Consider the following 13,027-nt stretch of genomic DNA (forward strand, 5'->3'; position numbering starts at 1 on the left):
CCCCAGACCTCCTTCAGGGGTTTAGTTTTCTGACAAACATTACAATGGATACTAACATGATTTGGGCATTTGGGATTATAAATCATCTTTGAATTAGTTGTACAGCATATCCCATGCTATTCATTCAGGGGTGCGATGGCCACCCCACTCTAGCTCTGTGGCCCACCTTGGCCACCCCCAGTCAAAATACACAGACAACACACAGACAGACACACACAACTCCGCGTTCAGGCTGCACAGCACATTAATCGCAGGTAGCATTTTGAGCTAAATCTGGCCACTTTCCAAATCCAAGACTCAATAGTTGAAACATTCTCTGAACTGGATTGTCAGACAGCAGTGTTTCCCATTGATCATAGACTTTGTTTTGTGAAGCTTTTTCATAACAGGTATACCTATTGTAGAATTTAATCTGTGTATGTTCTATTTAGGCTACTATTTTCTTCTCTTCTAAGGAGATTTAAAAAAAAAAAATCCTCAGTGTCTCATTGATACAATCTCATAATTAGCTTTTAAAGTGCACCAGAATTTAACGTTAAAATATAAGAAATTTCCGGACCCCAACCCTAAACCCAATGTTCAACTCAAAGGTGCGCCACTGGCCTAGCCCTTGTGATAATAACAATAATAGATTATCTATCTATCTATCTATCTATCTATCTATCTATCTATCTATCTATCTATCTATCTATCTATCTATCTATCTATCTATCTATCTATCTATCTATCTATCTATCTATCTATCTATCTATCTATCTATCTATCTATCTATCTATCTATCTATCTATCTATCTATCTATCTATCTATCTATCTATCTATCTATCTATCTGTGTAGGGTGGTGTGTGTGTGTGTGTGTGGGGGGGGGGGGGGGGGGGGGGTTGTCAGGGTCGGTGGGGGGGCCCAACTGCAATGACCCAGCTTTGGGGGGGCCCAGCTTGCAGAAGGTTGAGAACCCCTGGGTTAGAGCATCTGGCTGTCTCCTGGAGAGGTTCAATGGAGATGGCAATTTTTCCTCTCATTTAGCCACCAATTATGGGTAGTGTGCTGATTTTAGGTCACAGTCTTTTTTATTATTTAAGTGTGGTTAGTCCTGTCAAACTGCTGGCTCCTCCACTCCCTCTCTTTCAAACAGCTCGCCACCCGTTTCGGGGCAATTAGGAAGAGCTGCTTCGCCTAGGAAACCAATGATATGCTGGTGATATTTTTAGTGACAGGCAGAAGTGCAGGTGACCCTACAGTCAAGTAGATTAAAAATGAAAAACTTGAGCTATACTCTTTTTCTTGTTACACATATGCAGTGCTGACATGCTACTTCTTGGAGTTTTTTTGAGTAAAGTAGGCCATATTTTCTATCAAACATTGCTGTTAAGAGATTAAAATAGTCTCAAATCTGTGTCCATCTCCACCAGCCCCGAGCCCTCTTTGAATCCCCTCTGTGATGACGTTCCTGCAGCAGTTCCGCTCACCTCGCCTCTCCTTCATCCAGACCTTAGTGTCTCTCCTCCTGTCCACCGTGGCCCTCCTGTCTTCGTACTGGTGCGTTGGTCAACAGAAGGTGCCCAAGCCGCTGTGTTCGCTCATCAAGCGCAGCAACTGCATCCCAGTGCCCGGCCTCGCCAACTCCTCCACCGCCATCTCCTGGGAGACCGGGGACGACCGATTCGTCTTCCCCACCTTTCACACCGGCCTGTTTATCACATGCGAGGAGGACATCTACACGGACGCATGGGGTGAGAGAGAGAGAGAGGAGCATAATGGCTTTTATGAGACCAATTTAAAATAGTTTGAAAGTCTTGATTTCTGTTGGGCTGTTGTTGGGTTGTTGTGTCTACAATAAATCTAAAATGGGAGAGAAAATAAAATTCCCTCTCAAGTCGGGTCAAAAATAAAACTTCCTCATTGGTCACAAAGCAAAGTCAAAAAAGCTCAAGTCATTCCAGCTCTTTTAAAGGGAAAAGAAAAGCCCAGATGCGTCCCTCACTACACTAGTGACCCTGAAAAGGATTACGCCAGGTAGAGGAAATCTATGTGAGACCACAGGATTCGTAAATAGTTATTTACAGAAGAAATGCCTAAACTCAATAATAGCCTACATCATATTTACAGTACCCAATCAGTATCATTCATGAGGACGCCCCCATTTTTGCGTGTGTTGCAGAGGATTGTCCCAAGGTGAGATAAGGGGTTGGCACGGTATCAGGAAGTGAAACAAATTGTAAACCTAACTGTGGTACTAGTTCAGCAGACAATGAAATATAGGTCACTGGGGGGTAAAAAATCTAAGATAATAATAGGAAGTGAGGCCTCAGGTGTGTTAATTTGTATGAATAGGCTGTGGGTTTGAGCGTGTGTGTGTGTGTGTGTGTGTGTGTGTGTGTGTGTGTGTGTGTGTGTGTGTGTGTGTGTGTGTGTTTGGGTGCGTGCTTCGTCCAAAGAGGATTATCATCCATCAGTGTGTGTGTTCTACTCACAGAGATTTAGACTTCAGCAGCTTGACTCAATTATGGATTAGAAACCCAGAGAGAGGAAGGTTAATAGGATTCACAAACAGCGGCTTGGCTTTCACCGTTTTATACGCAGTAGATTTGCAACTGATTTTGGGGATTGAGTTTGAACGATACAGAAGATCAGCCAAAAGTCTCAGCCGACTGATGTGGTCAGTTGTATAAATCAGTCCAGATTTTGCAAAGAGAATGGGTTTGCATATAGGTGAAGGGGGTCACTCTGTTTGTTTTTTTTGTTATGATTTTACAATAACAACCGAAATGTCAATTTATTTATTTTTGGTTCACAAACTTGTTTAACATGGCAGCTAATGTGGACGTAGTAAATATCCGGATATGGCCTACAGGAGGTGGTGGAGACCGAAAACGGAGCTAAAAGGAGAGTGAACACTGGAATTTACTTATTCATTAGACATGATTTCAAATTAATGCTAACGTTTCTCAGTATCTTTCTTCAGTTGGAATCGTTTTTTATTGTAGGCAACTGTACGCTAATGTTAGCCATATCAATTGAAAAGGTGCTAACATGTCACTCACTGCTTTGTGATTTGTGCTGCTCCCCCGGTTTTAAATGTGTTACTGCAAGTTTAAGAAACATGATGATTTGTTGTTCAATAGGGCCGATTATCATTTATCATTATTCAACAAAAAACAAAGGCAGTCTCACAAAAAGCACTTGCTGTGCGTGACTATTTGGTAAAAAGGTTTTTCTTCATTTCCCTGTGCTTTGCCTTATTCTCGTCTGTTTCTTAAGTCACAGTGTTCTGAGCTCTCAGGGTTAATCAGAGCCAAATACGGTACACTGATTATTGCAGCTGTCATGTAAACACATTGGTAATCATGTCACAAAGAAGCTTATCCGACTGCAGACACAGGCTGTTATTTTATTCTATTTTTCTAATTGCATCGCCTGCGGTGGAGGACAAAACACATTTCCCGATAAAAAAATAAGAAAAGGCTTTTAGTTAAGTGAATGGAAGAAAAAAACAGTAGGCTCGTTGAAAAAGTCTCATTTTGTGCTGCTACCAAGAGTTTGGCCGTCTTGACCCTTACAGATTTAAACCAAACAAATCCCATAATCTCCTATTAGTTTACTTCCAATCATTTAAACACTATTAAAATAATGTTTCTCACACACTGGAGAAAAACTATAGCAAAGTGATGAAACAGGGTGCTTGATTGAATGACACACCCAGAGACAATATATAAAGCACAAGAAGAATGTAGACAATGTTTTCTGCTAACTTGGCATTGGTCGCAGTGTGTTTGAAAATAAATAAAATAAATAAATGTAAGATTATTTTTTAGGCATTTTCAATGCTCTATTTATAGTGCAGAGAGACAGAGATGAAATGGGGCAAAGAGGGGAATGACATGCAGAGAACTGACCACGGGTCTGCTGCGAGGACTAAGCCTCATGGGGGGGACGCTCTAACCACTACACCACAAGTGCCCTTTGGTCGCAGTGTGTTGGGCTCTCAGGGCCAGCGTATCTCAGAGCCACATAGTGATTATTGCAGCTGTCATGTAAACACATTGGAAAACCAGCCTCAAAGAAGATTAACCGACTGCAGACACAGGTTGTCTCTAATTTTTCTCTTTTCTCTTGTAAAAATAGCATTCCCAACAGGGCAGGGGGAAAAAACACATTTTGAGGTTGTAAACAAAATAGTTTTGTGTTGTATAATTAAAAGTGAAATGAAGAAGAAGCCTAGTGACAAAATTCTAATTTTGTGCGGCTACTCAGAGTCTGCCTGCACACCCAGTCGCTCCATATTTACCGCCAAACCAATCTTATAATCTCCGACCGGATTACGTCATGCCATGTGAACACATTTAGTAAACAAGTTTTTCACACGCTAATTTCCCTCTAGTAGTTCATTCATGTATAATATACTCTATGCAAGGGCAGGTGGATTTTATTTTTTTCAACAGTACCTCCTGGAAATGGAATGACATTGCTGACTGTACAGAGGATGTATCACTGTTGTAAAAGTTACTTTAAAATTTAACCAGCTCAGGTGTCTCCTAAAAGCTTCCCAGAGCAAAAATACACATTTCTCTGTTTGCACAAAGCTGATTTATTCTCAATGAGTTACGTTTGTCTTTTGTTTTCTAGAAGAGAAGTGTCGAGCGTTTTATACACTGACTCCTGGATCTGAGAAAGGTAAATGGCTTCATAGCTTTCTGCTGCGTTGTTGGGGGCATGTGGCTCTTAGGTGGACTCATTTCAGCCCTTTTCTCCCTACACAGCAATGATGTGGCTGTCACTGTCAATGGAGCTGATGTATGTAGGTCTGCTGGTGATCAGCTGTGCGCTGCTGTCTGTGCAGTTGTGCATCAGGACGTGTTGCCCCTCCACACAGCGCTGGGGTCAGCTGCTCAACGCTTTTGCTGCTATCTTTACAGTGCTGGCAGGTACGGCTCTTGCGTTAGATCAATTTGTGTTAAGGCATTTCAATCAGAATGAATTTGGTTGCAACATAAAGAGACCAGTAACACTGGAATCACCTGAAGTACTTACTCCTTCCGTCTTAACAGGTCTGCTCGGGATGGTGGCTCACATGATGTACATGCAGGTGTTTCAGACCACCGCCTCAATGGGACCAGAAGACTTCAAGCCCCACAGCTATGGCTACTCCTGGGCTTTCTAGTGAGTTCATTCAACATATACTGTACACTAACATTTGCACACACTTGGGGGCTTGATCCAGGCACATTCAACTGTGCTGTCAACTTGAACCACAGTGTTCTGAGGGTTAAGATGTATCGTATACTCACCTCTCCCGTGACTGTTCGGCACAAACAAATCAGATTGTTCCCTCCCCCCCCCCCCCGCCCCATCAAGCACAAAGCTGTAACAAAATGTATGACAGTTTATTAGAAATGTGTCCATTGGGTGAATGAAATTTTCCAGTCATCCCACCACTAATTTCTTGCTTTTCGACAAAAAAAAAAGATTTTTAAGTTGCCCCCCAAGTCAGACTCCACAATAGACTCCAGTATCTGCTTGGTTACACACATGTCCCTCTCGGTCTCCCTCAGCGTGGCCTGGGTTGCCTTCACCTTCTGCATGATCGCTGGCATCTCCACGCTCAACGACTACACCAAGAAGGTGCTGATGGTGGGACCCAGGCATTACTCCGACCTCAACCCGTGCGGCTTTGACTTTGGGGGGCTCTTTCCGCACGCTCCTCACTACGACCCGACCATGGCCCTGGCTTGTCCACCTTCTCCGCCCCCCCGCATCTCTCACTTGTCTCCCTACTACGAGCACCCGCCGGCGGCTTTACCCACCTCCGCGCCCAGACTCAAGCACTCCAACTCTGTCCCTCTCCCTCACTCTCACTCCTTCCCTCCTCCTCCTCCTCCACCTCCCCACCCTGCGCCCGCTTCCCCGTTTCACCGCCACTCCCTCCCCTCTCCGTGTCCCATCCAATCCGTCTCCGTCCACTTAAGCCTGCCTGGAAACCGAGGGAACCATCGTGAGCATCAGGAGGAGGACTACGGCCCGCTTTGAATCTTGGAAGTCTTTTCTGTGACCGGATGAACCCGTGCCTATCTTTGGCAAATGCTAGGAGTAATGTTTGCTATGTTCCTGTCATGTGCTGTGAATTTACATGGTCAGCATTGCAGTGACTGGTAATCAGCTGCGAACATAATTACTCAGCTCTAAACAAAGAAAGAAAGTGTAAATGCTTTGGACACCTGGTGAAGACATGTCTCAGTTGCTGTATTATTTAGTAAACATATTATTATTCTTTCATGTGTTTAATAGGGACTATGTTAAGTTTCATAGTTTAAAAAGTAGATTTCTCATGTTGGCTAACGCACACATTTTCAATCAAACATTTCACTGCTCTTTGTTTGCAAGCACCAAATAAAAAATCAACATAATTACAAGTAGTAAAAACTAAACTGTAAAAGGATTATTTACTCATGAGTCATAACAAAAAAAATCACAAAAAGTAACTTCAAAAATTGGTTGAAAAATCAAGTTTTAATATTGTCAAAATCATTGTCACTGTCATCCGGAATGAGAAATAACTGTAGCAAAAATAAAAACAGCATTAGACATACAGAGCAAAAACCTATTTACACATTATATCTCAAGCGAGTCAAGGCAATTGTCTTTCTGTCATGACTGGGGGAAACAGATCTCCTTTGGCAAAGACTGAATGTTTATGAAAGGATGTGATGAGGTCATATGTTACCGGTACATGGGTGGATAAGCTTATATAAGTAATATGGCGAGTTTCAAATGTACTCAGCAAGTGTAACTGAAAAAGTCTCGGAAATACTGTTGCGTTTTGCTGCATTTGGAATTGGTTGAAAAGGTGTCACTACTTTGGAGAAAAATAACAGCAAGCTGTCAGCCAATACAGTTAGTGTTGATTTTGACGCACACACACACACACATGCAACAGAAGGCATCTCAGTGGATATTTTTGGAGACTTTTAAGACTTCAAACAGGTACAGCTTTGCCGAGTACTTATAGAAAAATAGATTCCATTATGTTGTAGTTGCACTCTGTTTAATTAGTGGCACATTTTATAGATAAAGACCAGAGCGCACCATTTATGAACAAAAATAGTTGAAGTAACAATAAAATAATGAAAAACTAAAATCATAATGGGCCAGTTTCACAGACATGGATTAAGCCAAGTCCTGGACTAAATAGAAATTTGAATGGAGATTGTCCTTTGAAAGTACAATTTAGTCGAGGACTAGGCTTAATCCATGTCCGTGAAACTGGCCCAATGTCGCCCCATTTAATCCAAAACTTAGATCCATATGTAAATTTATATTACACACACACACACGCACACACACACACACACACAAATAAGAAAAGACCACAGATGTTACTCTTCAACCTGCGTTTGTTAAAAGCTGGAAGTATTGAGAGATCTTAATATACGCATCAAGGCAAATTTTGTTCAGTTAATGACAAAAAAAGATTCTTAATCCATAGATGCACTCAAGAAATCCAGCCCAAACTCTGGGTTTAATATACACTCAAATACAACTGTGATTGACTGAGTCTGCGTTTGACTGCACAAATATCCAACACTCTCAAAGAAACATTGAACCCCGGACAGCAGACTCAATTAAGGACTGGTATATATTTGGAAGTATCAACAGGTTTACTATATCTGTAGCTGAATATACACTGGCGGCTCAAATCTGACACTAAGCCATGGGCGAATAAAACCAGATTCAAGCCGAGAGCGTAGATCCAGCCGACTGTTTGAACGCAGGATGGAGCTAGCTCTAGTGTCCCTCTCATGCCGTCTTCTTACGTAGCACAAAGTAAGTAATGGAGGAGATGAATGTGAGCGCGAAGGAGATCCACGCCAGGATGTAGCAGTGACCGTACGAGGCCTTATCGTTGGCCTCGTCGAGGTGGAAGCGGTCTGTGTAGATGGAGGCTGCGATCATGATACACAGGCCTGCGGGGAAGGAGAATGGGAATTAGGATACATGTGTCATTGGCAGACATACAGAGAGAGAGAGAGAGAGAGAGAGAGAGAGAGAGAGAGAGAGAGAGAGAGAGAGAGAAGGGGAAACATATAAATACTCACAGGCAAGGAGCTGAAAGATGCCGGAGACGGTGAACCTCCTCCCTTTCTCAAGGGTGAAAAGCTGAACCAGGAACACGAAGATGCCCAGGATGGAGAATATACAAGCTAGGACTGCGCTGGCTTGCACTGCCTGGAGGTAATCTACAGGGGGGGCCAGAGAGAGGACAACACAATGAGGATGCAATGTGTGGGGTATGTGTCTGTGTGTTAGGGTGGTTGCCGCCGGGAGTCGTGCAGGTCCACAGCCAGGAAGAAGCAGTTAATGTCACGATACATAAGATTTACAAGACGTATGTCTTTACTTTCGGTTTTGCTGCACAATGCTAGCTATACTGGTTTTAATTTGAAAAGCAAAAGTAATTTGGATAATTGCCAACCCATCACAAATAGCACTGCGGAATAAGATGCTGTGTACAACATTTCTTTTTCATATCACCTGAAGGTTTGCATTAAGGCTCTCAAACTATTATTGTTCAATATGATTAATAAAGAATAGAGTTAGAAGTGAAGCTTTAATAGAAAGGCTTGTTTGATGGGCATCTTTAAAGGGCCTAGAAAACAATTTTTTCAGTCAGACTCTTGCCATGAGCGACGGGATCCTACGTGGACTGAACACTACACTCCTCGCTAGTTTGAAAGGGGCAGGAGGACCAAGCTACGTAAAAGGGAATGTGACGTATTTTTGTGCACCAAACATGATTAAGCAGCATCGGTATCCAAATTTGATGCCAGTTGCGTGGGTTGTTTAGTTACTGTCAATTAAATCAGATTAAACCGCATTCCTGATGAGGCAGATTGGTATTTACGGAGTTTTTCAAGTGTTATTTATGTAACATATTTATGTATGTATTTTCAGGTTAAAAAATTTAATTTTGTCTGGTTTGTACTAGACACTGTTTTCAAAAGGTAGTGAAAGAAACGTTTATATTTCTCACAGTGCCATTGCTGAATCTCTTCTTTTAAGCTTCTGTCTGAAATGCTCCGTTTTAAGCCCTGCTTTCCAAAGAGCCCAGTCTGCTCTGATTGGCCCTTAATCTTACTGCTGGTTTGAATCTAACAACCAGTTAAAATACAGGGGGATCTGAGGGTGAGCTTATCTCCCGCAGAGGTAGTGCTAAATTAGATTGGTAATTAGGGGGCGTGGCTTCTCCCCCTGTGATGTCATAATGGGGAGAAATCTGACTTGGGTTTTGAAACACAGGTTTTTAAGAATGGTGGAGGGGGAGAAAAGGAGATAGGGAGTTTCTAGTCAGACCAGGGACCCATATAGATGTTGAAAAAATGAAAAAGTGCATTTTGCTTTTAGATGGCCTCTAATACCTAGAGTTATCGTTTAGCATTTCAAGTACAAGGAATTTCAAGTTGTACCACATTGCAGAAAATCATCGTAACATAGAGGTCTGACTTTTTATTGAAAACTAAATATGACGTGTTGTGAAAATGCGTTCTTATCACTCGTGTGGCGTGTCTCTCTTACCCTGTGGGTATGCTGAGTGTGTGGGAAGATCAGTGTAGTTCCACACTCCATCTGTCTTTATCCACCGGGCCCACACATCGGTCGAGACGGTGTCAGTCACCCACCAGGCCTGTGGGGGGAAAGGAAAAGAGACACATTTCAAATCATGTTGCGATTTCGGTGCAGCCGCTGCCTAAATAAACAAGCTTCCCGAGTGCTCAAGGAAAATGAATGAACCTGCACCAGGTGGGAGAGAAAGAATGGGGAGAATTCAGAGCAGGAGTGTGTCTGTAGTGTTTTTTGGGGGGAGGGCTGCTACAGTCATAGACAGTAATTCACGTTCGCCTGTCAGGTTGGCATGCATGCCTCGCAAGTCACTTCGGTATGCAACACTCAATTATCTCAGATGTTTACATGTGTATGTGCACCTTCTGAGTGACACCTTTGAATGCATTGCACACAAACAAAGACGCACTCAGTGGCACCGATGAGGACACCATCTGTCGTCAAAATATTTCAATTATGTGGCCCTAGGACGAAGGGAACGAAGAGATGCACATACCTCCTCTGCACTGTCATTTAACAAAGGGAGGAAGTGAGGGATTATGATGGGCCAATTTTGCCTTCAGGCATCTCTGGGTGGTGGGGGGGAAGTTGGTTCTGCACAGTACAGGTGTGTCGAAATCAACAAAGCAAAATTGAATGACTTACATTGTCAATAGTGGCCACCAGGAGGAGGATGATGCCAATGATGTGAATGGCAACAATGAGAGCGAGGAGAATCAGCATGATGACTGCGCTGGAGGGAGAGAGAGAGAGAGAGAGAGAGAGGCACAAGAGGAAACTTGTTACACTGCTTTCCACCCTTTAATATACAGTGAGAATTGCTGAGGGTTAGAGCAAATTCAACCTAATTAAAACACACACACACACACACACACACACACACACACACAGAAACTAAGTATTTGCAGAAACACTCAAATGTGGCCTGACAACAAAGGCCCTGCAGTTGCACTTCCGCGCTTCAATCATCAGACACACTCTAGCAGACCACACACACATCCTAATAAACACTCATCCAGAGCTAGCAAAAGCAAGGCTAAAACCTGGCACCCGCTCAGGGTGTGGCTTCACAACTTTTAATTACTCAGAGTTGCAGTTACCGCGCTCACAGTGCACTGCCTGCAAATAGACCGTGATATAAAGTCTCCATCGAGGATTGCAAGAGGAGACGAACATGGAGGTGTTTTTGTGTATTTGTGTGTTAAAAAAGGAGAAGAGAGTGGATTAAATGAGTTCATCCCTACGCAAACAGGCAATGACGGGGAAGAGAGCGCACAGAGGAGGGAAGTTCGTAGCAGGCTGATGCGTTTGGGCTTGTCTTGTGATCTCAACAAACCTGCCACTCCCTTAAAATAACTGTAGAATACCTGCTAACTCCTAGGTGGCCCACGCCCGATCTTCTTGCTTTGAATTGCTATTCGTTATCACACACTATAGCCCAAAAACATATAGGACTAATCCTTTAAAATAAATGTCTCCTTTATAGACCTCTTGCTGCTTTAGTTCTACTCCACCTATGCCAGGTGTGCTCTGCCTGTGAGATATCAGACATTGGATCATGTTATGTCACGCTCTGACTCGTGTGTTAGCTATCCGTGTGTCTGGTATGGAGGCCGCACCAAGTGTGAACGGAGGAAGAGGCACATCTGGAATGTGCTGGTTCTTTCCAAGATAAAGGAGTGGTCAAGGGCTGGGCACACACTTGCACGCTTCCCTCTTTCTCACACACGCAACCACATGCGTATAAGGGCACAGAACACCGGTGTCAGGCTGACACATGTGAGCACGCCCGACGCATCTTTACCCATATGTCCAACCTTTCATCCAAACAGCTATAATGGAGTGAAAGTAAGTGAGTTTTTAAATACAACTCCCTGAAGTGCTCCAATACAGCCAGGATTTTAAGGAAAAAATTCTGCGCGGGAAAAAAAAGTAGCAAGCAAAGTTAAAATGCTTAGCAGTAGTAGGACGTTTTAATGTATAACACATTCTTGGAATACTTAGAGGTCTTCCAAAATTTTGCCGGAAAACAAGTCGTGTCAGCTGAGGCTGCTTGTTTTTTTTTTCAGATCTGTCCTCGATGTGGCATATTTTCCATCAAGCAAAATGGAATTCATGTGGCTGAGGCTTAAATCCAAAAGGCAGGCGAGAAAGTAGACCTAAGAATCTAACACTCAAACTAATCACTTCAGTACAACAACTGCTGCAGGAACCTCAACACATCAGGAAAATGGTCTCATCTGGACAGTAATGAAGGACTTATTCAAAAAAGTTTCCTTTAAAACCAACAAATAGCCTACTGACACATCTACCTTTACATATCTTAAACAGAAAAGAATCTGAAGCTAAAGTGAAGCACAACTCACAAATCAAGAGAGGTAAGAAGTAAAAAGGGCATTCAAAAATGCAAAAGAGAACATCTTGACTTACTGTTTGACGGCGGTGTGTCTCTTCAGGTCCAATTCCTCTTGCTCTCAAAGATACTAATTTCAGACTCAGTCTAAATGCACAAACAGTAGGAACTACTCGTCCGCCCACTTTTACCCTGCCTTCTTTTTTTAAGTCCACACCCTAGACAAGCCTCTCTAGCTGGATCACACAGTCTCGGCCTCCTCCCCTTCCTCCCTCCTCTTCCTACTCCACTCTTTTCTGTCCGTTCCACCCTCTTTTTTACTTTACACACATGGATATACACACTGGCTATTACAACAACTTTTATGTGGGCAGGCGAAAGATTTGTTTTCCTTTCTGTGTTTGGTGTCTCATGCCATTGTCACTCAGCTGATGGTGGAGATTTGGTCTGGGAGGGCAGCTGATGACTCACTGATGTTTGAAATGGGGGGGCGGGGGGAACTCCCATAACATTTACGCATCATTGACAGTGAGTCTACACACTCGCTGCCATGGCGACAGACCCGCCAGCCCCGAGCCCTCATGGCAGACGCAAAGTTACTGTTGTGCATGTCAACAAAACAGAGCTTCACACGCGCACAACCGACACAGTTCAGTTTCTTTCTGGTCGCCGCCCTCCTTCTTTTCCCGCTTATTGTTACAAAGGAAGGAGTTTCAGGATGAAGGAATGTTGTTGGTTGTGAGGGAGAGAAAGAGGCGGGGGGGGGGGCAAACGGGTGCAAGTCGGAGCTTGAGTGAGCGAGAAGGAGGGAGGCAATGGGAACGTAAGGGAAGGAACGTGTAGGCATGAAGGCCGTGAGAGAGGAATTTGGATGGTTGTGGGGGGGGGGGGGAGGGGAACATTTCACACTCCTCATGAATTATTATCCTCCATCATTGTTTCATAGCTTCTGATGATTGATATAGTTCTAATGATTCCAATGAGTCATCAGCTGATCTTGGGCAGATCACATGTAGAGTGGTTCATTCTTTTTGAACAGTCCTGAGACTTTATCTACTCA

At 43.3% G+C, this 13,027-nt stretch overlaps 2 protein-coding genes across 3 annotated transcripts; one reads left to right on the top strand and one right to left on the bottom strand.

The window, feature by feature from the left end:
• Nucleotides 1-1,440: 1,440 nt before the first annotated feature.
• Nucleotides 1,441-6,026, top strand: gsg1 (germ cell associated 1; the record flags this gene model as incomplete). The annotated part of the gene is made up of 6 exons (XM_080044583.1): nt 1,441-1,732; nt 4,626-4,673; nt 4,760-4,924; nt 5,048-5,159; nt 5,552-5,821; nt 5,966-6,026. 6 exons carry the CDS (start codon nt 1,441-1,443, stop codon nt 6,024-6,026), a joined length of 948 nt encoding a protein of 315 aa, XP_079900709.1.
• A 461-nt stretch (nt 6,027-6,487) lies between these two features.
• Nucleotides 6,488-12,172, bottom strand: LOC307263586 (epithelial membrane protein 1). 2 transcript variants are annotated; one of them, XM_080044775.1, is made up of 5 exons: nt 12,045-12,172; nt 10,260-10,347; nt 9,570-9,678; nt 8,093-8,233; nt 6,488-7,960 (listed from the first exon to the last, which is right to left on the bottom strand). In XM_080044775.1, exons 2-5 carry the CDS (start codon nt 10,335-10,337, stop codon nt 7,794-7,796), a joined length of 495 nt encoding a protein of 164 aa, XP_079900901.1. In that variant the 5' UTR covers nt 10,338-10,347; nt 12,045-12,172; the 3' UTR covers nt 6,488-7,793. The 2 variants fall into 2 exon arrangements, with proteins under 2 accessions (XP_079900901.1, XP_079900902.1); XM_080044776.1 differs by having other exon boundaries at nt 10,260-10,342; nt 12,045-12,102.
• Nucleotides 12,173-13,027: the final 855 nt, after the last annotated feature.

This window comes from Ammodytes marinus (assembly GCF_949987685.1).
Source record: "Ammodytes marinus genome assembly, chromosome: 16".
Taxonomy (NCBI): Eukaryota; Metazoa; Chordata; class Actinopteri; order Uranoscopiformes; family Ammodytidae; genus Ammodytes; species Ammodytes marinus.